Source organism: Mesoplodon densirostris, chromosome 2 (assembly GCF_025265405.1).
Source record: "Mesoplodon densirostris isolate mMesDen1 chromosome 2, mMesDen1 primary haplotype, whole genome shotgun sequence".
NCBI classification, from domain to species: domain Eukaryota; kingdom Metazoa; phylum Chordata; class Mammalia; order Artiodactyla; family Ziphiidae; genus Mesoplodon; species Mesoplodon densirostris.
The window spans coordinates 141,822,975-141,849,449 of record NC_082662.1 but is presented as its reverse complement, the minus strand read 5'-3'; the positions used below and the strand labels follow the sequence as shown (position 1 = coordinate 141,849,449).

Sequence of the window (26,475 nt, the reverse complement as noted above, 5' to 3'; positions counted from 1 at the left end):
ATGTAGGATCTTTTATATTGGCCGTGGGGAACTTTTCATTAGGAGTCTCGGACTGAATTTTTTTTTTAAAAAGCCCTCTCGGGGACTTCCCTGGTGGTCCAGTGGTACGAAATCCACCTTCCAATGCAGGGGACACGGGTTTGATCCCTGGTTGGGGAACTAAGATCCCACGTGCCACAGGGCAACTAAGCCTGTGCACCACAACTACTGGCCTGCGTGCCACAACTAGAGAGAGAAAGCCCACGCACCACAACTAGAGAGAAGCCTGCGTGCTGCAATGAAGACCCAGCACAGCCAAAAAAATGAAGAAAATAAATAAATTAAATAAAGTAAATGAATATTAAAAAAACAAAAGACCTCAAGGTCAAGGAAAGCAATGCCAAAGGCTTGTCACAGATTTTGCCTTACAGATTTGGGTGAATTACTCCCTTTTCAAGATCCCCACAATATCACCAGCCAGGAGGTTGCCTTCCTTATTTACCTGATAAGGCTACTGGGAACCTATGAGTTTCCAATTTCTGAAGGAATCAGGTAGACAGAAAAGATAAATGTTTCAATTCTGTTTACAGAGGTATAACTTACCAAATTGCTGTAAGTCATAACTAGCTTGAGGGAAGGGTCTGCTTATGTCTGGAAAACACAGATTAAAAGCCAGTAATGTTTTAGACAGAAACCATAAAAATTATAACCACATTCATCAGTTCACTCAGTCCTATGTAACTACTCGTTTCTGTTAATAGTTTCATGAAGCCATCCGGTTTTCCACTAGAATTTTTAAATTTCTTACCCAGTTCAGCAAAATGCTCTAAAAGTTATCAGAAATCTGTACTTGTCCAAAAGTCCTTGCTATGAATCTTCTTGAAGAGGAAGCATTTTTGCAAAGGCATAAGTGTAAGACAATAACTGTCTATGAAGGACAAAAGACTTAAGAAGGCACAGTTAAAGACCTGATTACAATGCTATTGACAAAGAAACTTGGTTACTGCTGTGACACTTTAGGATAATAACCAGAATTACGACGGATAAATTTTACCAGGACATACCAGATTTTTAGGAATTGTAGGTAATTTCTAGACTATGTATATTAATGATATTTACCCATGCAATACAACCTAAGAAGATTTATTACTCATTTGACAATAGTTCCCATGTAATTTAACATACCAAATGAACCTAAATAGTTTAATACCTCTCTTTGGGATGTTTCAGGGAGCCCTTTGAAGCTAGCTAGAGGTCAAAGTTAACTAGAGGTCAAAGGAACATCTTTAGAATTTGATTTGGGAACTTTGTCAAAAAATATCTAAAAGTTTTTAAAACTCTTGGTCAAATAGGATCATAGGTCACTGTGAAACAATGCTTATCCACTTAACCAAAGTGACAAAAAGATTTCAAAGGCAAGTACACACAGTTATAACATATTACCAGTTAAAGGTAAAAGAAACTTTACAATCTGTTATCAAAAGTGGCTCAATATTCTAAGAAAACTGTGTCATCTTAACAGAGAGAAAAACCAAATTCAGGTTTTGCACCAGCTTATTTCTAAAATTCATTTACTCAATTAAAGTTATTCTACACTTAGCCAATCCTGACCATGGTCGCCAAAACTGTCGACTGGAAAAATATGCACAACATGAGAGTTGTGAGTTAAGTTTTATTTGGGGCGAATGAGGACTATAGCCCAGAAGACAGCCTCTCAGATAACTCTGATAAACTGCTCTGAAGAGGTAAGGGTGGAAGTCAGTATATATGTGATTTTGGTGAAGAGGGATACATGCAGTCAAGCACACATTTTGGCAGAAGGTTGTTGCTACTCATGAGGAGCAGATGTCTCCATTTATGATTTTAGTGATTCTCTAGATATGAGAAGATGCAAGAAACTGGGCTCATAAAACCTTCTGAAAATATCCAACTATCTGAAGGCCTGTTCTGCCAATGTTTCCCAGAGCACAGAAGGCCTCATTCCTGATCTCTACCCTAAACTCCGATGGCAAGTGACAATTTTTAGTTGGAACCACACACCAGCTGGGTGAACTTGGACAAGTTGGTAATCTTTGAGAATGTTTTCTGAATTGTAAAATAGGGATAATACCTATCTCACAGGACTGTTATAAGTTTTAAATGAGAAAATATATGTAAAGCACTTCTGATGGTACCTGGAACATAATAGACTTAATAAATGGTAATTAGGGATTTCCCTAGTGGTCCAGTGGGTAAGACTCTGCGCTCCCAATGCAGGGGGCCGGCTTCTAACCCTGGTCAGGGAACTAGACCCTGCATGCATGCTGCAACTAAAAGTCTGCATGCCGTAACTAAAGATCCCACATGCCTCAACGAGGATCCTGCGGGCCGCAGCTAAGACCCAGTGCGGCCAAAATAAATAAATGAATATATTTTTTAAAAACGGTAATTATATTAGAAAGAGTCCTGGTTAGGTTTTCAAACTTCAGAAACATAGTTTCACATGGCCCCTCAGGTCTGTCGCTGGAACTGGTCATGTTGACTTGGGAAGAGTGAGAAGAGGTGACAGATATTTTGGGAAAAGATAAATCTTTCTGGGGTTAGGGATTAATAAGGACAAACTTCAGGATTTAGGAGACATCGAACCAAGTGTCTACAGTATTGGAAGAAGCATAGGGATTTTATTTGTTGCTGTTGTTGTTGTTTTCAAGATTCTGAAGCATTAATGGGGCAACTTTCAAAGCTTGGGGAAGAGAGAGAGAGGGAAGAAGTACAGGAAGTGAAACCTTGCAGGACCCTGTGGGGCCCTCCAAGGTATAAATCCTTTCCATGTCCCCTGTTTCTTCTCTGTAGGAAATAGTCTTCATTCAGCCTCCTTGACCTTTCCTGAGTTCCAAAGGGCAGATTCAAACAGTTGCTTATCAGGGAAGGGAGGGATTGCAGAAAGAAAGGAGGAGCAATCAAGAAACAGTAGTGCAGCATGGGGCAGGTTCCTGGTTCCTCTTCAAGGAATATACATAACAATATATGTTTGAGTTCTTCTGCAGGAACTAAGGCCCCCTCCCAGGTGGAGGATGGCAACTTCAGGCTAAGCACTAGATTCTGGGAACACCACCCTCTTACCTCACCACCAACCAATCAGAAGTCTGTACAAGGTAGAAGATAATGAAGACTCTGACCCCCTCCCCAAATGATTCTCCTTTTGAAAACTTTCATGGTCCCGCAGAATCTCTGGAGTTGGTTTTTGGACACAAGTCTGCCTTCTCCCCAGGTTGCCAGCCTCCTGAATAAAGCAACCTTTCCTTTCCAAGCAACACTTGCCTCTCAAGTATGGGTTTTTGAGTGGTGAACAGCTGAACCTGAGTTTTTGGTAACAGAAGTCCATGAGGTTCAGAAGAGAGATAGCTTTCTGAAACTTCAGAAAAATGACATGGTTTTAGTGTTTCAGTGAGTTAAATCTCTGTTTCTGAAAATAGCTATACATGTTTCTGGAGCTCAGGTGAACTTGAGGTCGACACAGCTTGGGGAAAATGGTGAGTTTCATACATTCTCTATAAATGATTTTTTAAAGTGCATTCCAATTTTGTGATTAATGTGGTATACTATGCATTATGGCACATCATGCTGCAAAGACTAATTTATAGTTATTGAAAAGAATTTAAACTTAACCCACCAACAGGTGTTTCATCACAAAATTCCAGGTGCATGTGGCCATAGGAATATTTTCTTCATCTTTACATTTGAAACTGTTATAATCACATTCGGAATGTTCTGATGATTTTTGAAGAGGCTGGAATAGTCCCATTTTTCTTGTTTATTTTTTAGGGGTTCCTTATTTTGCAGATATATTAGAACTGGCTTCAACAAGCAAGCAGGTATCTTACAGGATATTTGGCTAATCCACGATAGGTAAATCTGGCTTTAGCTGCACTGAGAGAGACAATGGAAATTTTGAACTACTCTTGAGTGGGGCTAGGGAGCATAAGCAGATAGGGTAGGGGATCCTTGGAGAAAAAGAACCAGGCATGGCTTTCTTGACAGAAGCCATTTTGTTATCTAAGCCTGGCCACAATGCTTGCCCTTGCACAGGTCTCAGTAATTAATGATCTTAAGGGAAGAAAAGAATGCAGAAACATTACCTGTTATTAGGCAAGAGAAGTTCTAAAGAGTCCCAGTTCTCTTTCAATGGCAAAGATTAGCCTGAAGTGCTCAGCTACCAGATCAACTGGAACCTAAGGGATAATGACGTTGACTTTTTTTTTTTTTTTTTTGCTGTACGCGGGCCTCTCACTGCTGTGGCCTCTCCCGTTGCGGAGCACAGGCTCCGGACACACAGGCTCCGCGGCCATGGCTCGCGGGCCCAGCCGCTCCGCGGCATGTGGGATCTTCCGGGATCGGGGCACGAACCCGTGTCCCCTGCATCGGCAGGCGGACTCTCAACCACTGCGCCACCAGGGAAGCCCCTGACTTTTTTTTTATAACAAATTTAATCAGTTATACATATACATATGTTCCCATATCCCCTCCCTTTTGCGTCTCCCTCCCACCCTCCCTATCCCACCCCTCCAGGCGGTCACAAAGCACCGAGGTGATCTCCCTGTGCTATGCGGCTGCTTCCCACTAGCTATCTACCTTACGTTTGGTAGTGTATATATGTCCATGCCGCTCTTTCACTTTGTCACAGCTTACCCTTCCCCCTCCCCATATCCTCAAGTCCATTCTCTAGTAGGTCTGTGTCTTTATTCCTGTCTTACCCCTCTGTTCTTCATGACATTTTTTTTCTTAAATTCCATATATATGTGTCAGCATACAGTTCAAAATGTTCATAGCAGCCCTATTTACGATGTTGACGTTTTATGAACTTCATGACTTCAATCAACTGAAGCTTGAGCTCTGCAAATCATGAATATGCTTAAAACTTCTCCAGTTTGACAGTTCTGGGAGACACTGTTTTGGGAAAGATCCTCAGGGTTCTCCTTACTTGCTGCAAGTAATAAATCCTTCCTTCTCTCACTCTTTGATTTCATTGCATCTTTTGGCTCAACACCCACCAAGAGGCAAACCCAGTTTCTTGGTAACGGGAAGGGAAGAAAGGGAGTAAATGATGTAGAAGCTGCTCAGGAGCTGGAGCGCACAGGGCAGCAGTTCAGCTGGGGTGTGGGGGCTCCTGCTAGAGCCCTCATTGGGCTTTAATCCAGCCACACTGTTATGAAACAGGGGCTCTTTGAAGAAATTACTTGGGTCACTAAGGTCGGAGGCTCATGAAGTGCCAGCATCCTCGTGTAATCCTCCCTCCCGTGACCTTGGGATCAATAGCCTAAAGACAAAGGAGGCCTCTGTGCTTCCTATCTCAGGGGCAGGAAGGGGAGCAGAATGCTTCAAGGTGGCTTACTTCAAGCTATGTCTTAAAGCAGACTTGGAGAGAGCAGTGATTCAGAAGGAGGTAAGAAAACTTGGGGGGACAAGTCCTATCGAAACGTTTAGTGCAGTAAAGTGGTCTGAGGGGTCCACATAAGTACTAAGAACAATGATTATTTAATACAATTTTGCAACCTTAGAGCTGGAAAGGACCTCAGCAACAATCTAGTCCAAACCTTTCGCTGCCATGGAACTCTTCCTTCAAACAAAATCTTCCATAGGAGTCTAAATACAAACCCACATGAAAGCAGGATTGTTCTGGTTGGGGAAGGGTGGGGGAGGGGCTGGGCGAGGTTAGGAAAAAAAAGCTTATTCATAAGATTAGAAAAAAATTTTAAATCATCATGGAAGAAAATCTTTGAATTTATATTTTTATCATACGCTAAAGAAAACATTGAGTGTAAAGTTCCCCAAACTGACACATTAGTAATTTATAAAGTGAAGAGCCTTTGGATTTTAAGGGCATTTTTACTAAAGACATGAGAACAGGGACTCTGACTTTTAGTCTCACGGAAATGAGCCTTGGATGCAAATGTTCAGGTTTCTGGACTATGCTCTGCAGGCTTGGGGCAATGAGTCTCCAAGCCTCACCAGGTGGCGCCCGTGTTCGGCATTTCCATAACGTTTCGTTCTCTCCTCAAGGGTCAGACAGCCTGCCTCGTGTTTTGTAGGTTTAGATAATCCGACTGGCTGTTACGCTCAAGAAAACAACACTTGTGTTCTTCTGTTTTAACCTCCTTCCCTTTCACTTTCGTTCCAACTATCCAAATCCGCTTACCCTTGGTGTTGCCGAGGCATCTTAACTTTTCAGAAAAGTAAAGGGAAAACCCCCACCCATTCCAAGGAAGAAGACAGGAAGAGCCTTCTTTCCAGGGGGTCTGGTGCAGCAGGACGAAGGCTGGGAATTTGGAGACATTTAGTTCAGGCTTTGCCAACCACAGATCTCCTCTGGCCTCACTTTCCTCATCCTTAAAATGGCTCTGAGCCCTACCATCCGTGGCATCCCATTGCAGGGGAGTCAGACATACCTCAGCTTAAATTCCGGCAAACCCTCCGTCAGGGCCCTTCTACCTCCCCAACCGCGGCCCTCAGGCCTCGGCCAGCGACCAGAGAACCTCAGGCGGCGGGTTCCCAGCCTCCCGCCTCTCACCTTCCTGGGCCAGCGAGAGCTTCCGAGACGCGCGCCGCTCAGTGGGGAGTGGCCTCGGCCCCGCCCCCGTGCGTGGCCACATTGTTGCGCCCAGGTGTTTCAAGGGGCGTACCGCGGTTGCTAGGCGACCACACCACTCCCCTTCCCGCCCCTGCTGCGCCTCTGGCAGTTGTCGACCCCAGCCAGTCCCGAGCGGACGCGCTCGGAGCTGCACTGTGTGGAAGAGAGGTACCGAGGAAACGTCGCGGCCCGGGAGGCAGCCGCCCCAGCTCAGGTGGACGCTGCTCGCCTGACCGTCCAAACGCCGCCCCTCCCTCCGGGGGGTCCGGAGCTAACGGATGGGAGGCACAGCTCGCGGGTCCGGGCGGAAAGATGCGGGGCCGCCAGGAGACGGACTGCCGCCCCAGCCGCGGAAGTAACGGCGCCGGGGGATAACGCGCTGGGGCTCCCGAAGGAGCCGCTGTAGCTGGCAGGCGAGGTCGGGGGGCGTGGATGGACTGGGCTGGAGGTTGAGCGAGCCCCCAAGCAGTAAGGACGAGGGAAGGGGTCTGACTCCCTCTCCGGGACTGGCCCACCCTCTTCCTCTCCATCAGCTCCCCTGCTCCCAGCCCAGCGCGGGAGTGGGCTAGAAAGGAGTTAGGGAAAGAAGAATTCCCACCCTGGGGATTATTTCTGAAGTCCTACATCGGGGGTATATGGTAGGAACTCTGAGAAGCTGGGATTTTTTTGGTGGGGCTTTTTAGCAAACTGGGGGAGACAGGGAGCAATACCTTTTCAAATAAGCCCTGTTGCTCAGAGCAGATAACCAAGGGCTTTGCCGTGAGGGGTGTAGGTGAGGGGCTCTGCCGAGTAGGACTTTTTGTGGATCGTGTTTTGAGAGATTCTCCACCTTTCATAGGATTTTACACCTTAATGGAGAGTAGGGACCACCTGCCCACCTCATTTGCATGGAGACTACCTTTGGGTAATTTCCTTTGGCTCTTTATAGGAAATCTTGTAGGTCTTCAGTCTGTCTTTTTCTTTGTAAATGTGGACGTCTGTCCCATTTTGTTTGTTTTATTCGTGCTGTTGGCAAAGAATCAGTCACATCCAGAATTTTTGGTTCTTGTCAATGAAGCAGTTCCCGTTAAAGGTATAATTTTATCAGAATGTAAGCATGTTTTTTAAAAAGAGAACATTCCAAAAATAATTTGTAGTGGGTTTTCTGTTTGGTTTTTGTTTTTCGGTTTTTTTTTTTCTCTTTGTACTCCTATAACACATCGATTAAGAAAACTCTAGAATTTTACAAAACAGTTTTTATAAGCCACTAAAATATTCCAGCATAGTTTTAAAGATTAAAAAAAATTCTTCCCTTGCAGCTGGCTCATTATCATTGTATTCATAGTATATCATGTAACAATGATACAATGAAATGCTGATGTGTGTTACTGGCAAATCCATGTTCTTGGTGGCAGATGAAATACATTATTCAGAGCCATCTTGTGGATTAAATAAATCCTCTCCGTCTTTTGTGTTCCCTTACAGCGGTGGAGGGAGGCACAGCGTTAAAGAGCAGAGAAATTATCATTTGGCATTTAGCTTCCACCATCCACCCGAAAATTAAGTGGGTAAAGATGTGAAATCCAGTACGTTTTGTAATTTAGAGAATCCCTATAGTATTTGCTGTAGAATTCACTGTAGTTTTCTACAAGTTAGATAGATGTTAAGTAGGAAAGTAAATAAATAAATATAGAGAAAGCCCTAAGAAGGCCTTTTATTTCTTGCTTGTGAGACCCAGAAGTGCGTAGACTGGAACTATTCTTCCCTTTACAACATGTGGCCAACGGCTCAGAGAGGAAGGTAGAGTAGCCAGTGGTAGAGCTGAGATTAGAATCCAAGTCTCCGACTTGAAAATACAGTTCTCTGTCTTGTTTGTTTGTTCTGGTTAGCTTTTAGGCTTCAGATTTCAACTAGCCTTCGTTTTCAAGTAGTAGGTTAAATGAGATTCTTTTGATGGTCCCTATTGTTAACAACATTCAGAAAGTAAGACTTATTTTAACAATTTCAAACTATAAACCTAGAAGTGCTGTCCTTTCTTTAAAAATAAAAAAAGGAGGAAAAGTTGGGTTTCCTCCCTTCCTCTGCCAAATACCCCTGTGGTGTGTATTCAGTGCCAAAATGCAGTGTGGACATTTGTTTGTATTAATTATTCTTTGTAGCAGATATGAAGCAGTTAAAGGGTGTTTTGGAAATACAAATTTATATACTTCAGTTACTGACAGATTTTATCTGTAATCCTTTCAACTAGATTGGATGATTTTGTCTATGACAGTGTCGTGATAATAGATGAAACCAAAGGCTCACCCTGTTCAAATGCACTCTGCAATCCTTCTGAACCACCTCTACCCAGAAGACTAAATGTAAGTAAATGAAGTAATTCTTTGAGCTCTAATGGGCCTGGAAAGGAGGAAGTGCTACTTTAAATGGTCAAGGTACAGTTACATGTCACTGGTAACCCAGGCTCTTTTTTATTCACTTTTGGTTTCTCTTGACTTTGAAATAACAATTTCTGTGGTCCAAGTTCAGCTTTTCAGAATGATTTTGATTTGGAGCCCACCTATCCCTTTCAATCACTGGGGTAAATAGGGAAAAAAACGACATGCTACTTTTATCTAGATAGTGTTTGTTTTGTTTTTTTTTTTCTGCGGTACGCGGGCCTCTCACCATTGTGGCCTCTCCCGTTGCGGAGCGCAGGCTCAGCGGCCACGGCTGACGGGCCCAGCCACTCCGCGGCATGTGCGATCCTCCCGGACTGGGACACGAACCCGTGTCCCCTGCATCGGCAGGCGGACTCTCAACCACTGCGCCACCAGGGAAGCCCTAGATAGTGGTTATTTTTTTTTGATAGAATGATATGTACAGTATATTATGATGGCTCATTTTAACAAGAACAAGAAACAGAAAATACCTCTGAACTTACAGATCTGCAGATTTTTCCTGCACGGTAGAAATGCAGTCCTAGCTTATTAGTATGCTTAAGAGAACCATTTGAGATCATAAATGCAACTTGAGCAATGCATTTTGGTTTCGATGCATTTAATCATTTTGGAGCTTGCAGACATTTAGCTTTTGACACCGTTTTATGTTTAAGAGAATAAATTAATTCCCATTCCCTCCGCACTCATAGAGAGGTAGGGAGAGCAGGGTTTTGGACAAGTTCCATGACAGGGAGAATCTATCCTGTGACTTTAAAATTTGCTGCATATATCATCAACGAACAAACTGAATAATTGAGTAGACTAATTTATCAATAATTCTCCTTCATATTTCTGTTTAAGACCTAAAATTATTTCTATGTAAAACACTGCTTGCATTTTTCATAGTCCTTCCCAACGCTTTGTCAGCTTTTGCCATTAAAAATCAACCCCTTCACTACTTTCAAGGCTAATAATATTACAAGATACGGGCTACATATATTTGGAAGGCTGGTCACCCAATTTTTAATCTCCTTTCCAAAGTGCAGTAAGTTTCCATTCTCCACAAGCTTATTGTTTTTAATATGTAAAAACCTCTAAGAGCTCCAGAACCACCGATATACTCGCGTGTTGACTATCAGATTTCGTGGTTACTTGCTGACAATTAGCACATCTCTCTGGGAAACTTTTACAGTCCGTCATCATGTGACTTAAAGTCCATTTTAACTTTACTTCAGAGTTGGCCAGTGCTAATATCCATATAGTAGGGCAATTAAATTGTATGTTTCAGGATGAAAATGAATTTTTTTTACTGTGTGGTATTCAGAGTAACACAGCTTGCAAAACACAAGATTTTAGATTCTAAAACAATGCTGTCTTTGCAAATTTTGCTGAAAAAAGTGCTTTTGACCTTAGTAACACTTACAGTTCATTATGCCATGACTCCATTGCGAGACGCTATTTGCTCATTTCACAAAGTGCTTTGGCTTCATTGTTTATCCAAGATGCCCTTACATTCTTGTTGTAAACTATAAATCATCTGCTCATAGGCTTTTATTGGGTTAGCTTTGTGTTGCAGAGATTTAGGGTCGAGAACGAGGGAGGGGGTGGTGTTTTATATCTGGATGAGAAGGATATTCCTTTTCTGAATTTCTCAACAAGATCTTTAAGACTTGATTAACGCAGTTGAAGATTCTATTTGAAATGTCAAGAGTGCTCCAAATTGATCAGCTCGGTGCTTTGTGACCACCTAGAGGGGTGGGATAGGGAGGATGGGAGACGCAAGAGGGAGGAGATATGGGGACATATGTATATGTATGGCTGATTCGCTTTGTTATAAAGCAGAAACTAACACGCCATTGTAAAGCAATTATACTCCAATACAGGGGTGTTAAAAAAAAAAAAGAGCGCCCCAAATTAACAATGTACATGAAGCATTCTTAAATAAAACATGATTAATCTGGCATTATTTGTCTCTCTGGATATAATTACATAGTTACAATATTTGAAGTCGATAGCAGACATTGGTCAGTTATTGTGAGTATAACCCTAGACTAGAAATATATAGTGTTTTGTAACTACTTTAACATGTGTGAAAATTCTAGATTCTCCTAGAACAATGGAAGGAAGATTTTATTTATAGCACAGCAGACTTGATACATAATTGATTCAGACCAGTATTTGAGTTATTACAGGAAAGGAAAGAAAGCTAAGGCGAGAACCCCTCCCTGTGTGGAAAAATTTCTTTCTGGAATTCTTCAGATTCATTGCAGGTTCAAACCTTGACAGTCTACAGGGGACTAGACCTGAAGTGTCTTGTTCTGTTCTGGAAGCCACACTTGCAGAGAGATATAACGTGCAGCCCATAACGTGTTGAGAACGTGAATAGGATATAGTAAGGCAGCCTGACCCAGGCTGTGTGAGGTGGAGGATGTGATGGGGATGATGAGCCTCGAGAAAAAATGGTGAAGGCAGGACAGCCCCTTTTAGGTATCTGAAGGGCTTTAACATGGAAATTTGGACACTCCTGTGTAGTTCCGGAGGGCAAAATAAGACTTAATTTGCAGAGAGAGAGAGATTTAGGCTCACTTTAGGGAAAAACCATGAGTCAGGAAATCCAAATGACATCCTTAATCTTATTGTAATAGTTCTGTGGAAGTTAAATCTCTGTTCTTATTAACAGTCTGTACCTGAGACCCTCTCTTTACCACAAACAGAAATGAATACCTCCAGAGCCAGCACAGCCTTACATGTAGGTAGAGTAGGTGAAATGCCCAGGGGTGGACCCTGGACCACAAATACCTTTCCTACCAGCTTGTCATTGATGACCGCGGGTCCTAGAGAGTCATTCCCTTGGGTTAAGGCATTGCTCTTTTTAAAGGTCAAATATGTCTGGAGAGATAACCCATTAAATTGCATGGCAAGTTGAAAGGAGGTTTTATGTGGGGGAGAAAGTGGGTGAGGTGTTTCCATGCATCCTAAGGGAAGGCTGATTGTGCAGGCCTTCACGGAGCAGAAGGCATAGTTAATGCCAGATGTCTGGTGGAGGGAGTCTGGAACTGCAGAGGAAGGCACCACGGAGAGAAAAGATAAGCTGAAAGGGGAAAGGGAGGGTGTATTGGAGTTTAAACAATATATTGAGAATTTTGCCTAATTGTTACCAGTGTTTTTAACATGTTTTATAGTTTCTGAGGGTCTTTCACATATATTATTAATTATAATTTGATTCACGCAACATCCTGCAAGGAGGTATTATTATCCACACTTTAAAGATAAAGAAATTGAGGCTAAGAAACTGGGCTAAAGGTTAAGCCTACCCTGGGACCTACAGTTTTTGAGCAGTGTAGCCAGGACCCCAACCTAGGCCTTCTGACTTCACATTTCTTCAGAACGTGTCCCCAAGATTTTAGCAGTAAATATTTAGATGCATTTAGGTTAGGTAGTAAAAACTTAAGGAAAACTGGTTTAGATGCATGCAAATATTTGGTTTTGTTATGTAAATCTACCTAAAACCAAATAATTGTAATTCCCTAGTTCAGCCAAACCTATCTCCTAATAGATTGTAGTGCCTTGAGGTAACCTGTTTTTTGGCACTTTTATAATTGTGAACAATTAGTGCTCATGTGAATGTTAGATGGATGGATGAGACCTTTTTTTTCCCATCCCTAAAAACAGGAATGGTTATTTGACTTAGTTGCTGATAAACAAAATGTTGCATTATATTTACATCTTAGCAAGGTATTTAGGTTCTGTCTGCCAGCCTGTTTTATTTTCTTGACTAGTGATAGTTCTCTATTTTGGTATCAGAGATCTCTCCTGGTCCGTATCTTGCCTCTTTATTTAGAAACTCAATGCCAAAGTATGGCTACCGTTGTACTGGCTGCTTCGCTTATATGTAAGATGGTGCAGTGCCTCATTTTTGTAACTGTAGAACTATATAAATGTTTAAATTGATTAAATGACCTAAAAGAAGCAGGCAGGAACTAATGTCGTGCTTTTATAACTAAATTAGGGGCTGTCTAAAGTATGCCAACACTTAATTTTTTTTTCATCCCTTTTTTGTTTTTTATATTCACATCTTTTATATTTTTATTTATATAGGTGATGGGTCAGGTGTTGTTTGCTTAGGTTATATTAAAATTCTCTTTTTTAAATGGTTGGCCACTTTGGATCATTACCTTATAATTTGCGTTATATTTTAAGAGATCATAAAGATAGCTCAGAGCTTCTCTGGAATTATCTACCCCTGATCATAGAGGCTCTCAATCATACAGATCGGGGGTAAAGTTCTTCAGGGTCTGTTAAGAAAAATAGTTGTTCTTTGAAGTATCCCAGACTTTTTTTTTAAACAACAGATTTAGCACTTTTTTTCTTCTTTCCTTCTAGCACAATCTTGTATTTTTTTTAGCATTTGGCTTTTTCATTGTCTTTCCCTCCATCGAGTTTCAAAGATCTTATTTCATTTCAGAGGTATTTAATAAGCAGAGTTTTCTTTTGTGGGTTATTGTTCCTTGCAGGAAAAGGTGATGCCAAATCAAGTAAAAAGAGTTGTATGCCTTTGTCACGTAGGCGTTTGCTGAGGGAGACTAGTGTATGTGTCTATGAGCAAGGGAAGGAGAGAGAAAGGAGACTCTCTGTCTTTAGGAGAGTTTTACAAGAAGCACCCTGGGGCCTTAGATTCTCACTGCTACTCACCAGATACATAAAGAATTGGCCTTGGTGATCTCAAGAGTTCTCTGGATTAGAAATTTTGTGATTCAATGAACTGAGATAGAAAGATGCGATCATTTATTTGGGGACCCAGGAGTAGATGATGAGGCCTTGGTTGATTCCAGGCCAAGGTCAACATTCAGCCCTACTGGAGAATAGTACAGGCACTAGGAGAAGCTGGTACCAGGTTATGTTAATGTTCTGGACCCAGATTCAGAAGACCTGGGGATCACATCCTGCCTCTGTCCCTTTATCATTTACAGAACACTTTAATATGTATTCATTTGCTCCTGGTACATGCCCTTAAGATTTGGGAAGATACTTGAAACAGTTTGTGAACAATATAGGACAGTATATATATAACAAGGGCCAGATTACGTGGTAGACTCGAAAAGCTGCAGCTAAGATGTGAGTGGAGCCGTAGTTAGTATGGGCTTGGAGTAGTTCTAAGTGGAAGAGGGAGGACTAGCATTGGGCTTTGAAAGAGCGTAGGATTTGAGTGGATGGGGTGAAAAGATTCTCGGTAGGAAGACATACCAGTTAGAAGGAATCTAGCATGTTTCGGGTATGGTAAAATGACCGTCTTGTTTTGAACAAAGGGAGGCCTACGTAGTGGGGCTGGGGTGGCCACAGCAGTCAGGGAACCTAAGGATTAACATAACACGAGTTTCTAGAGACTCCTGCTTTTCTTATCTCACTTTTGGGCCTTTTAACTACACAACTGGCATGTTTTGTTCTTTTGTTCAGTCAGGGGGACGATTCTTTCGTTCTTCCACCGTTTTTAGTGACTTTAACATAGATTCACTTCTCTTTGCCGTAGATCACCACTGAGCATTTAACAAGAGATCCTACTCAGTGCTTCCTGAATGGAGGTGAGATGAAGGTAGAACAACTATTTCAAGAATTTGGCAACAGAAGATCTGATACTTTTCAGTCAGATGGCATCAACGACTCTGAAAAATGCTCTCCTACAGTTTCTCAGGGTAAAAGTTCAGATCGTGTGAATACAGTAAAATCCAGCAGTTCATCCAAAGCATCCAAAGTGTTGCCTCTGACTCCAGAACAAGCACTGAAGCAGTATAAACACCACCTCACTGCTTATGAGAAGCTGGAAATCATCAATTATCCAGAAATTTACTTTGTGGGTCCAAATGCCAAAAAAAGACATGGAGTTATCGGTGGTCCCAATAATGGGGGTTATGATGATGCAGATGGGGCCTACATTCACGTGCCTCGAGACCATCTAGCTTATCGATACGAGGTGCTGAAAATTATTGGCAAGGGCAGTTTTGGGCAGGTAGCCCGGGTCTATGATCACAAACTTCGACAGTACGTGGCCCTGAAGATGGTACGCAATGAAAAGCACTTCCATCGCCAAGCAGCCGAGGAGATCCGGATTTTGGAGCATCTTAAAAAGCGGGATAAAACCGGTAGCATGAACGTTATTCATATGCTGGAAAGTTTCACGTTCCGGAACCATGTTTGCATGGCCTTTGAGTTACTGAGCGTAGACCTTTATGAGCTCATGAAAAAAAACAAGTTCCAGGGTTTTAGTATCCAGTTGGTTCGCAAGTTTGCTCAATCCATCTTGCAATCCTTGGATGCTCTCCACAGAAACAAGATCATTCACTGTGACCTGAAGCCAGAAAACATTCTCCTGAAACACTATGGGCACAGTGCGACTAAGGTCATTGACTTTGGGTCCAGCTGTTTTGAGTACCGGAAGCTTTACACCTATATCCAGTCTCGGTTCTACAGAGCTCCAGAGATCATCTTAGGAAGCCGCTACAGCACGTCCATTGACATGTGGAGTTTTGGCTGCATCCTTGCAGAACTTTTAACAGGACATCCTCTCTTCCCTGGAGAGGATGAAGGAGACCAGCTGGCCTGTATGATGGAGCTTCTAGGGATGCCACCACCAAAACTCCTGGAGCAATCCAAACGTGCCAAGTACTTTATTAACTCCAGGGGCCTACCTCGCTACTGTTTTGTGACCAGTCAGGCAGATGGGAGGGTTGTGTTTGTGGGCGGTCGTTCACGGAGGGGTAAGAAGCGGGGTCCCCCAGGCAGCAAAGACTGGCGGACAGCACTGAAGGGGTGTGATGATTACTTCTTCATAGACTTTTTGAAAAGGTGTCTTACCTGGGACCCCTCTGCCCGCCTGACCCCAGCTCAAGCACTAAGACACCCTTGGATTAGCAAGCCTGTGCCCAGACCTCTCACCATTGAAAAGGTGTCAGGCAAAAGGGTAGTAAACCCTGCAAATGCTTTCCAGGGCCTGGGTTCCAAGCTGCCTCCAATTGTACGAATAGCCAATAAGCTTAAAGCTAACTTAATGTCAGAAACCAGTGGTGGTATACCTCTGTGCACTGTATTGCCAAAACTGATTAGCTAATGGACAGCTGGTGTGCTCAGAGATGATATGTAGGTATTTTTAATTATCTTGCAAACCTGAAAATGGAAAAAAAGAAACAACACCAAGCCCATTAATGGATATGTTTTTGGTAGACTAGATATCTTTTTTTAACAAGGCAAAGCATTTTTATATGACTGTAAAAGAACTCTTGAAGGGCTAATTACCTAACCAGCTTGTATTGGCCATCCTGGGATACATAGTAAAAGACTTTTTATAAGTCAGTGCATCTTTTGTTCTTATTGTCAGGTGTTCACCAACCTGTGTATTATTCTGTGGGTTTAAATCCTTTTCTCTCAAGGTAGACGATATACCAGAAAGTATATCCTGAACATTCACTTCTAGTCTCCCTCGGCATCTGTTCCAGAGGCTTAATTTGGGACATGGCCGTAGTTATAGATGAGACTGAAAACTAGATCTGCCGTGCACTCCAGACCCCACATGTGTATAGAATGCCTTAAAGAAGCTCACATGTAGAGGAAGAGAATTACATTAAAACCACTTTTTTAAAAAACAGAGCAAAATTCTCAAAAAGAAAGAAGTTCAGACTTGAGGTGAAAATCAATAAGCAAATCTCCTGACATGATAATATCTACTGGGTGCTTATTAAATGTCAGGTTATTCGATCTTGACAGCAATCTTACAAGTGTTAGAAATCAGGGCTCAGAGAAGCCTGGTAATGGGCTCAAATACACCTTTGCTCCAACACCCTGGGGAGCTGGCTTTTGAGCCCAGATGGCTCAGTCTTCAAAGTCCAGGTTCAACCCACATGTAACACTCCCTCTGCTGGTGGCTGTGTGTGCGGGTCGGGTGGGGGGGTTCACACCGATTCTTCCTGCTGACACAACCTAATCTGGCACACCTACTCTTCAGAAAGATGTGAGGGGACTGAAGCCTCCAGAACAAACAGGCTGCCCCAGGGCCCTTCCGGGGCCGGACATGCTGCCCAATCCGTAAAAGAGCCCAGAATCACCACAGCAGAGGTAGTGCTCAAAGCGCCTTGCGCATTTTAACCTTCATTTCCTCAACATCCTTTCACTGCCTAAAACTTAAGTCTTTAAAACTCAGTATTTGCTAGATCAACCCTCCACTTCGCTCTTTCCACATCATGTCCCTAAAACAATTCCCCCATCAGCCTTGTCCCATTCTACCACCAAAGAGCAGGAGACAGACCCACTGCCCGGCCCCCAGCCCACACCATGCATTCCATACCAGCAGGAGAACATGTGGCTGCCCAGGAGAGTGCTGGTGAGTAAAGGGAGGTCAGCTTTTTTGACGCGGTACTTCAAAGCACGCAAGAAGCATCTCTGCAACAGTTCGTCCATTTGCTCTGCAAGGAGAAGACAAGAATCACATCCTTCCTGAGGGCCGCAGAAGGCCCGCGCAGCACAAGATAACTCCCCGCACGGTGACATCCGTACCTCACCCCTCAGCTCTGAAGGAGCCCATTCCCAGGCACCAAAGCTCCCAGACTCTCTAGAACACTGAGCCTTTACAGAGGTCTGACCCCACAGAGGGGGTCAGGCCACAAAGTCCCACCCAGACAGGCGCAGATGCTTCTCTGATAGAGAAGTCAGAGCCAGAAGAAAACTAAGAGGGCCGTGTAGCTGGGAACAGTCCAAATAGCAGAGTCGACGGGTATCCAGGGAAACGCGACATATGCGCAAGACTCCCAGGTAAGATGGCAAAGGGCTGTGGCACCACCCTCACCAACACTAAGGCCTTTCCCCGCCCCTCCCGGAGCCGTGGCGCCGCTCTGGGCGGAAGCAGAGCCGAGCGCTTCAGTCCCCACACTGAGAGGCGAGCGCCCTGCTCCTGCCAGAGCTGTACCTTGAAGGGTCTTGCTGTCCGTGAGCTCTGGGCTCAGGCCCCCGACACTGGGGTCTTCTGTAGCTTCCGACGGGGACTTCTCCCCACACCTCTGCTGAACCTCCCCCTCCTCCTCCTCTCCCTCCAGGGTCAGGCGCCTCATGTCTCCCTGCAAGGTGGTGTCTGCCTGGACAGACCCCTTCTCTTCACTGAGATCTGGGGGATCCAGGGCCAGTGGAGCAATGGATGGTGGAGAGGACTTGTCTCCAGATCACCTGCAAAAACCTCATGTCAGAAACACTGAGCAGCAGCCACAACACTCTCCAGCCCCGGTCAGGGGGTCAGCGGGGGTCCAGAGAGAGTAAGACCCACAGGCAGGGGTGTCCAGGAGAGGCCAGAGAACCTGGGTGTGCCTCTCAACTCTGTTTCCAATTCTGGGCCCAGAGAAGTCCCATGCCTCAGTTTCCTCATCTTTGAAATGGGGAGAGTAATTCTTGCCTCCTCCTTAACCCAAACAGAAATTCAGGGACAGAGAAAAATTAAAGACAACATAGTTAAAGTGGAGCTCCCCTTCCAAAGTATTCCCTTCATAGAAATTAAAAATAAAACCATTTTGAATTAAATAACCAAATGAAGATTGCAAACGCATCTGTAGTACCAGGTTGGTGAAATACAAACCCAAGGTTGAGCGTATGGAACAAATTACAAACACCTGGACTGCTCAAGACTGCTCAAGACTGCTTCTGTGTTAAATCAGAATGCAATCTAAAATAGATAAATGACAAGGACCAACTGTATAGCACAGGGAACTATATTCAATACCTTGTAATAACCTTTAATGGAAAAGAATCCGAGAAAGAACATATATGTATATATCTATATCTAGAATCACTAGATATACTATTGGTCACTAGAATCACTTGGCTGTACACCTGAAACTAACACAACATTGTACATCAACTATACCTCAACTGAAAAAAAAGAATGCAATCTAACCTGCAGAGTAGAGATTACAATGGCTTTATGCCACTAAGCCTTATGAAGACAGGAAGAAAAGGGACGCCACATAGCAAGAGCGGTAAAAACAAAAAGCATTATGTTAACTAAGATTATGCAAGTCAAACAAAGTTTTACTAACAGCCGCAGCAAGGCTTATTAAGTATGGCTACTAGTGAGGCCAGAATGGTATGTTTAGGCTATTCTGATCAGGTAAATACCATAAGTGTTTTCAAAGGGCGGGAGGACGGGAGACTGAGGCAGCCACTGATAAAAACAATTTAGACAACAGGACCTTAACTGCCCAGACTAACAGTCAGAAAACAAGGTGCTGGGAGTACGTGAGTAAGCAGCCCTCAAATGCCTGCTGAAACCCACACTGATGAGGCTGTACCTCCAGCAAAGCAGGGCTTGGCCAATACTTGTAAAATAAGTAACTCCAAGACTGACTAAAAACGTAAGGGTAAATCTATACCAACAGGCCACACAACACTTGGCCAGAAGACCAGGTATACTGCTTTCGAGAAAAGCACTACTTACTATTTTGGTTAAATGACAAGAAAATAACCAGAAAATAAACTCACATACAGTTCCAGAGAGCACCCGTCACAGTGAGAAAGCGCAAGTTCCGTAATGAGGAGGAGATCCTAAACGTGGAACTTGAACAACAGGAAAGTCATCAGGTTGTCACCCTGGTGCCTGAGGATCTACTCTACTTTGATTTGGATTCAGATGTGAGAATTCCCGAGCACTCATCATGGGGTCAGAAAATGCCTAAATGTACACGGCAGAAAAGGCCAGATCGACCAGTGCCATAAAAATAAAGAATATCACTGTACTGAGAGGCAGAGAAGACAATCCCTAAGGCCTTCTTCCAGCCCTAGGATTCTATAATTCACCTAGAAAATAAAGTTCTCCGTAATTTCTTTTCTAAACAGGCCAAAAAAAAAAAAAATCTTTTCTCCACATTTTGCAAGGAAATTAATGTCTAGGGTCAGCAACTTGACTAAGGACACAGCAGGGATCAAAACTCTCGCTTCTCAATCCAGGCCCTGTGCTCCCTCCGCCCACCCAGCTCCCTATACAACAGAAAAAGCATGGAACCCACCACAAGTGGTCCTGGTAGGTGTGGAGCACAGAGAAGCCCCTTCCCTTCAGACCTGAGGTCAGCATCTCGGCTGTGACATGGCAGCAACTCCGATGGCAATGGGGGCTCTGAGAAGGAGGAGGTCAGAGACGAGGGTCAGGGAAAGTCTTCCAGGAGGGCACATGTCAGGACCAGGTTTCTACACATGTGTTCAAAGCACCACGGTTGCAAATCTGAAGCATCCACTTGTATCACAGAGCTAAAACTCGGTGCAGTCTCAATCTTATTCAAATTACCTACACATATGACTTTCAAAAATTCCTTGACCAGGGCTTCCCTGGTGGCACAGTGATTGAGAGTCTGCCTGCCGATGCAGGGGACACGGGTTCGTGCCCCGGTCCGGGAAGATCCCACATGCCACGGAGCAACTAGCCCCGTGAGCCACAATTACTGAGCCTGCGCGTCTGGAGCCTGTGCTCTGCAACAAGAGAGGCCACGATAGTGAGAGGCCCGTGCACCGCGATGAGGAGGGGCCCCCGCTTGCCGCGACTAGAGAAAGCCCTCGCACAGAAACGAAGACCCAACACAGCCAGCCAGCCAGCCATAAATAAAAAAAAAAAAAAAAAAAAAAAAAAAATTCCTTGACCAAATATTCCCTTCTGTGTAAGTAACTCCTCTACTGATGTTATCATTCTTATATTCTTATTATGAACCAAACCCAGCCAGGACTCAGAAGGATATTTAAAGTTCCCTTTCTTTAATTTCAAAAATATAAATTATCTCCCCTATCTTAAAAAAGGCATAGCCATCCTATATGGAAATTCAGAAGGGAGGCCATTCATATGCCATAAATTAGGCTGAGGGATGCCAGAGGGAAGAGAGAAGAGAGATACAGTGGTACCAACGAAAGGTTCCTTCTGAGTTGGTTCTTTATAACAGGCCTTGCTCTGTATAACATCTGTCTAAGAACTGGATGTGTCCAAAATATCAGAAACAACCACATTTACAATAACTACAAAAAACTTCCAAAGCCCAAATGGGAAATCTCTGTCAGCCCACTGTTACTTAGCAATGCTCACACATTGCCTGTAAGGATTGGTGTCCAGCTGGCTAACAGGAGGGGAATATACAAGCCTGGCAACGTTGCCTGGACCCAAGGGAGACGATTCAAGGGCAGATTTCCCAACACCTGAACTTCAAAAAAAAATGTTTGCTAATCCGGTGGCTCCACTTCCTGTGCCCATGGGTCAGTTCCTGCCACAGAATCTTTGAATTTGGCTTCTTTCCCAGTTCCTAAAAGACGGGTCTTTGTCTTCCACCCTTGGAATCGTCAATAGCTCAAGAACTTTGGTCTCGAACCTGTCTTGTAGTTTTAGTAAACTCCCTTGTACCCTCACCCCCTTCCATAAACCACCTAGGATTCATTCCCACATACATTCTAAATGCCAAACTCAGAGGCCAAATACACATTTATGTAGTTTTCTCCTATCTTGGATAGAATACTGGGGGGAAAAAACAATAATTTCACCATTCTTTTCAACTTCAAGTTTTGATACAGGTAAACAAGGAAGGAAACATTTCTAGGTGCTTGGTTCCCAAAGGTTCAAGGAAAATGGGAGAATATGAGCAACAAAAATAAGATCTTTAAACACTGACCCCTCCCATGCCTACCATGTTTCCCTCTCAAAGAAGCAAGGAGTAAAATAATAAGATGTCATTTTTCATTCAGGATGATACAAATGAAAATGACCCATCATATCCAGTGTCGGTGAGCATGTAAGGAAACAGGCTCCATATACCCTGTAGGTAGGAGGGAAAACTGACACAGCATTTTTATAGGGCAACAGAAAATATGCACGATCTTCAGCCAAACAGTTCTGCTCCCTAGTATCTACTTTAGAAAAATCTTGGCACTAGTGTCCCTAGAGGCCTCAGGAAGATCTTGTTTGTGATAGAGACGAAGTAGAGGCAACCACAATGTCCACTAGAAGAGGACTTTTCCCATCACCCCACAGTGGGTAAAAAGATTCAGCTTATCTGTGCTTGCTGACGTGGAACATGTCCCCACTACCTGAAGTGAAAAAGTAATAGGGATAAAGTTTGTTTATTTGTATTTTTAAACATACACACCCCAAACCATACATTTTATATGCACGTGTATATGTGCATTGAAGAAGGCTGACAAGGACATGCATCAGAATGATAATGGTTACTTCTAGGAGAAAAGGATTATGGGGTGAGAGGGTTTTGATTTTTCACAACTGTTCATACCATTACTTCCTAATTTATTTTAAAAAAGAGACACTGTGGTGATGGCTGAACAACCCTGTAAATATACTAAAAAAAATCACTGAGTCGTACATTTGAAACAGGTGAATTTTATAGTATGAAAACTATATCTCAATAAATCTATTAAAAATAATTAAAAGATGAGGATGATGATGTGGATGTTCGACAAAAATAATGTTGAAGTCATGCAAGGCAGGAAAGACCAAGAAAATGTCACAGACAGGAGACTAAGAAGACATGACAACTAAATGCAATGTGGTACCCTGGACTGGATTCTTGAACACAAAAAAAGAAAAAAAAGACATCGTGGGAAAACTGGGGAAATACGCATAAAGTCTGTAATAGTGTCACAAGGACTGTACCAATGTTAATTCCTTAGTGTTGATAACTGTACCGAGGTTATACAAGATGTTATCATTACAGGAAGCTGGGTAAGGAGTATTTCAGGACTCTGTACTATACTTGCAACTCTTCTGTAAATCTAAGAAAAAAATTTTTAAAGGAGAAAAAAAACAAATAAATTTTAAAAAGGAAGAAGCAGCAGCAGGAGCAAATACACTTGGCCCAGATGTATGGACACCCCACAGGCTCACTGCCATTCCCCACTCTCTGATTGCTCAGGAAGAATATGTTTTTTCTTTTAATCCTTTCTCCATATGCTGTGAAGTTGTCATTCCCACCCCTCCCAAGTTTTCCCTAAGTTTTTTCCCCATAGGCACAGCTGACTGGCACAGTACCTGTTCCCCACCAAGGCAATGGCACAGAGGTCACCCTTCTGTACCTGAGGCAGACCAGCAGGGGGCACCACTAGCCCTGGCGGCATCAAATCTGCAGGAAACAAAAGCATTGCAACTAACTCCACAGTTTACTTCATCATTTACTCATTTGCTCAACAAACATACATTTGTTAAGCATCAACTACATTATTCATAATGAAAATAAAAAGTGGCAAACTGAGGATCAGACCTTTTCCTTCTGGGAGACTAGTGGTCAAACTGAAGCACCAAGCTGAGGGTCCAGTTCCATGATCTATCTTATTCTGGTTTCCTAAATTCAGTTTATTAATCTAAAGTATAGCATATGGCAGTTCACAGAGCACTTTCATGTCACTTATCTTATTTAAGCCTTACAGCAGGGTCAGAGAGCTTATGGAAGCAGCCAAGTAAGAGATGCAACAGACATGAGGGGAAAATTCTATTTTTCAATCATATGAATGCACAAAATGGGTACATTTATTAAAGTAGTTGGCCTTTACTAAGTAGGTTTCAGCCACTATCCAGAATATAGGAAAATACTCTTACCTGCTCCCCCCCACCAGTTTTTCAAGCACCAGGGGCCATGTTGTAAATGTTGCTAGAAGATCAGGATAAGACCACAGGGTGTACACTGTCCAAGAAGAGAGCCAGAAAACACTTACTGCCCAAAAGTCAACCCCCTGGGGGATGGCAAAGCCAAACACTAAGGCCACATTAATCAACATGTAGAAAAGAAACTCAAGTCAAAGCTAGAGAGAAGGTTGTAAGGGGATGCCCAAAAAAGCTGCATTCTTTTTTTTTTATTAGGTTACCCCAAGTTTGTGAAGCGGTTTATATGTTATATGCTATTTACTTGAGAATCCTTGCTTCCTTTAGCCTTAGAGACCTGCATTCTTTACATATTTATACTGAGCTCTTTGCAGTAGTTTCTCTCAATCTATGATCTTGAGAAGTTATCACTTTTACTGGTCGGAAGACACATGAAGTGAGCTACAGCTCTAAGAGTCTGTTTAGCTGCCAAAGTTGGATATTTATGTGTAAGGCTAAAACTAGTGATGAAGTGAACATCTGCTTTTGCCTGTCCAGTATCCCTTTTCCCCTCTCTGGGAACTGAGTGCCCCTTCTCCTGTGGGAAACACATTCCATATAGTTTACATCAGGCTGACTCCCTTCTCAAAGAGGCTGCAGTCTTGAAGAAGGCGGAGACTTAAGAAACTGGGTGTCACTTGAGACTTGGAGGCACCTATTGTTCCACCTGGACGGCAGCAGCCAAACATGGCCATAGTGGATAAAAGTAGGGACAGAGCCCCAACGAGGATTCCTTTTATGTCCTCAGAAGCAAGTAATCCGAAACCAGGGCACCAGCCTGTAAGAAATTCTGAAACTTTCCCATGTTTATTATTTTTATTCTCTCTGTTTCCACAGGGATTAGCAGTAAAACCCTTAGATCAAAAAGGGCTTGTATGTGTACAGCAGCAAAGCAGGGTGGGGGTAGGGGTGGCCTGGGGTAGGAGACTGCACTGCACTGCTGCAGCCAAGCTGGGAGGAAGAAAAGCCCCCAAATGACAAAGTAGGTGTCAGCAGCCATGGAAAAGAGAAAAGGACACTGCCTCTCTGAGATCTGTGACAAAGAAAGCAAGCAAAGTATCCTGAGAGCCAGACAAGAGCCTAAGAAAGAATCCCTGTGAGACATCGCAACCAAAGTCCACCACTAAGACAGCTGGGTATGGAGTTTAACTAACCCAGCTTCTTTCCCATCACAGTATCTCTTCAGTATCTTAAGAAAATTCCACTCGTGGAAGTTTTAAGAAGCATTTTTTACATGCCCTGAAACTCCACCCTTTTCACGACCTCGGCTCCAATCCCGACTTAACCCACTAGAAACCAGTGTTTCTTCACCTCAGAATTTCCCTTGGCAACCACCCTCCTTTTGTGTTAACCCTTTTCTCCCCTCACTTCTATAGCAGTTTCTGATCTTGAAAGACCCAATTCTAGGGACACTAAATCCAAAAAGATTCTTAGGGAGATTTTGCATTTATTTGTCTTAAGGAAGACAGATTAATGGAAGAAACAGATGTTAGGCAAGGACCATAGTAATGGCCATCTCCATCCCATTGCCATACCTGTCGGATATAGATTTTTCTCCAGTTCAAATAGGATGGGGTTACCACCACTCACGTACACAGTCACTGCATCCCCTCTGTGAGCATACAACTTCACAATGTTGAGTTCTTCCTTTCCAGGTACTACCTCAGAGACCTGATCCGTTCCAAGAGTGGGGAAAACAGCTGTCACATCGGCCCGAAGCTTCCTCCTGCAGAGAGCACACATACCTGGTATGTATGCTGCCTGGATGGATTTTAATAAATATTGAGGACTCAAGACTTACTATAAAATCACGAGGCCCAAGAAAAAGACTGGTTGACGATGCCTTATTCTCACTCTTCCAAAACATCCCATTCTCTTTCTCATCCAATGTCTCATCTATTTCCACATGTTCCTGGGGCGTGTCTTTCCATTTCACAAAGAGAGGAAAAAACTGAGATCCGGTAAGCGACCCAAGTTAGCCTGCCACTGGAAACTAAGCCCTGCCTTCCTGACTCCACACATAGCTCCTGGACCCACTCCTTTCTCATCTATGCTTGCCAAATCTGTCAACTTATGATTAAACAGCTCTGCTAGGGCACCAAGAATGACAACTATAGAACACTGCCTCCAAAATTCCCAAGGTGACACCTTCATTTGCAAAACTGAACAGATACAGTTCTTACCACATATGCCTTATCCCCTCTCACCTCACCCTCCACCTGTCTCTCCTGCCACTGGTAATCACTAGACACTTCTTCTCGTTTACTTGTAGTTCTCTGTGCCCCATCTAATCTCTCCCAAGGGACTCAAAGCTCTTGGTAGGGCAGGGACCCCGTTTTCCTACAGTTTGGCAGCCTCCACGACACCTTAAACAGACTGCAGTCAATACGCGCTGATTGAATTATACGCTTTCTCGTAAACTCACCAAAATATCCAAAAGACAGCCTGGGAGATAAATCAGGCCTCCTCTCCATCTTCACTCTCAAAACACGTCTAACTCACCCTTGCCCGCCCCCCGGGGTCCCTTCTCCGGCTGTACCCCTCGGCCTCCACCCCAAGTCGGCTGACGCAGCCCAGAAAAGGCTGTGAGCCAGCCGAGCTTGAGAGATGTCCGGGTGCCCTGGTGGGCAGAGCAGGCTCTTCTCTCCCTCACCTCTCCGACCCCTTGATGGCCGTGTTGGACTTGACCCGAAAGGCCTTGGCAAACATGTCTGCTGGAGGGGCCTGGGTAAGAGAAGGAGACCACAGCAGCCAGGGACTGTTAGGAAAGCGCGAGCACGGCAGCTTCCCAACCCGCAGTCCTGGGGGCAGCCATGCTTGGGCCCGGCTGGGAAAAGGGCCCGGCTGGA

General features: G+C 43.6%; 1 protein-coding gene and 1 pseudogene across 1 annotated transcript in view; one reads left to right on the top strand and one right to left on the bottom strand.

Annotated features, from left to right (window-relative positions):
• LOC132476384 (dual specificity tyrosine-phosphorylation-regulated kinase 3-like) overlaps positions 1-16,306 on the top strand; it is a 27,233-nt gene extending 10,927 nt beyond the window's left edge. The window contains exons 2-5 of the mRNA XM_060078302.1: positions 6,437-6,594; positions 6,696-6,988; positions 8,814-8,925; positions 14,510-16,306. Coding sequence (XP_059934285.1) covers positions 6,437-6,594; positions 6,696-6,988; positions 8,814-8,925; positions 14,510-16,084 — 2,138 coding nt within the window. The 3' untranslated portion in view covers positions 16,085-16,306. The remainder of the gene's footprint in view (positions 1-6,436; positions 6,595-6,695; positions 6,989-8,813; positions 8,926-14,509) is intronic.
• Positions 9,585-26,475, bottom strand: LOC132484457 (eukaryotic translation initiation factor 2D-like; annotated as a pseudogene).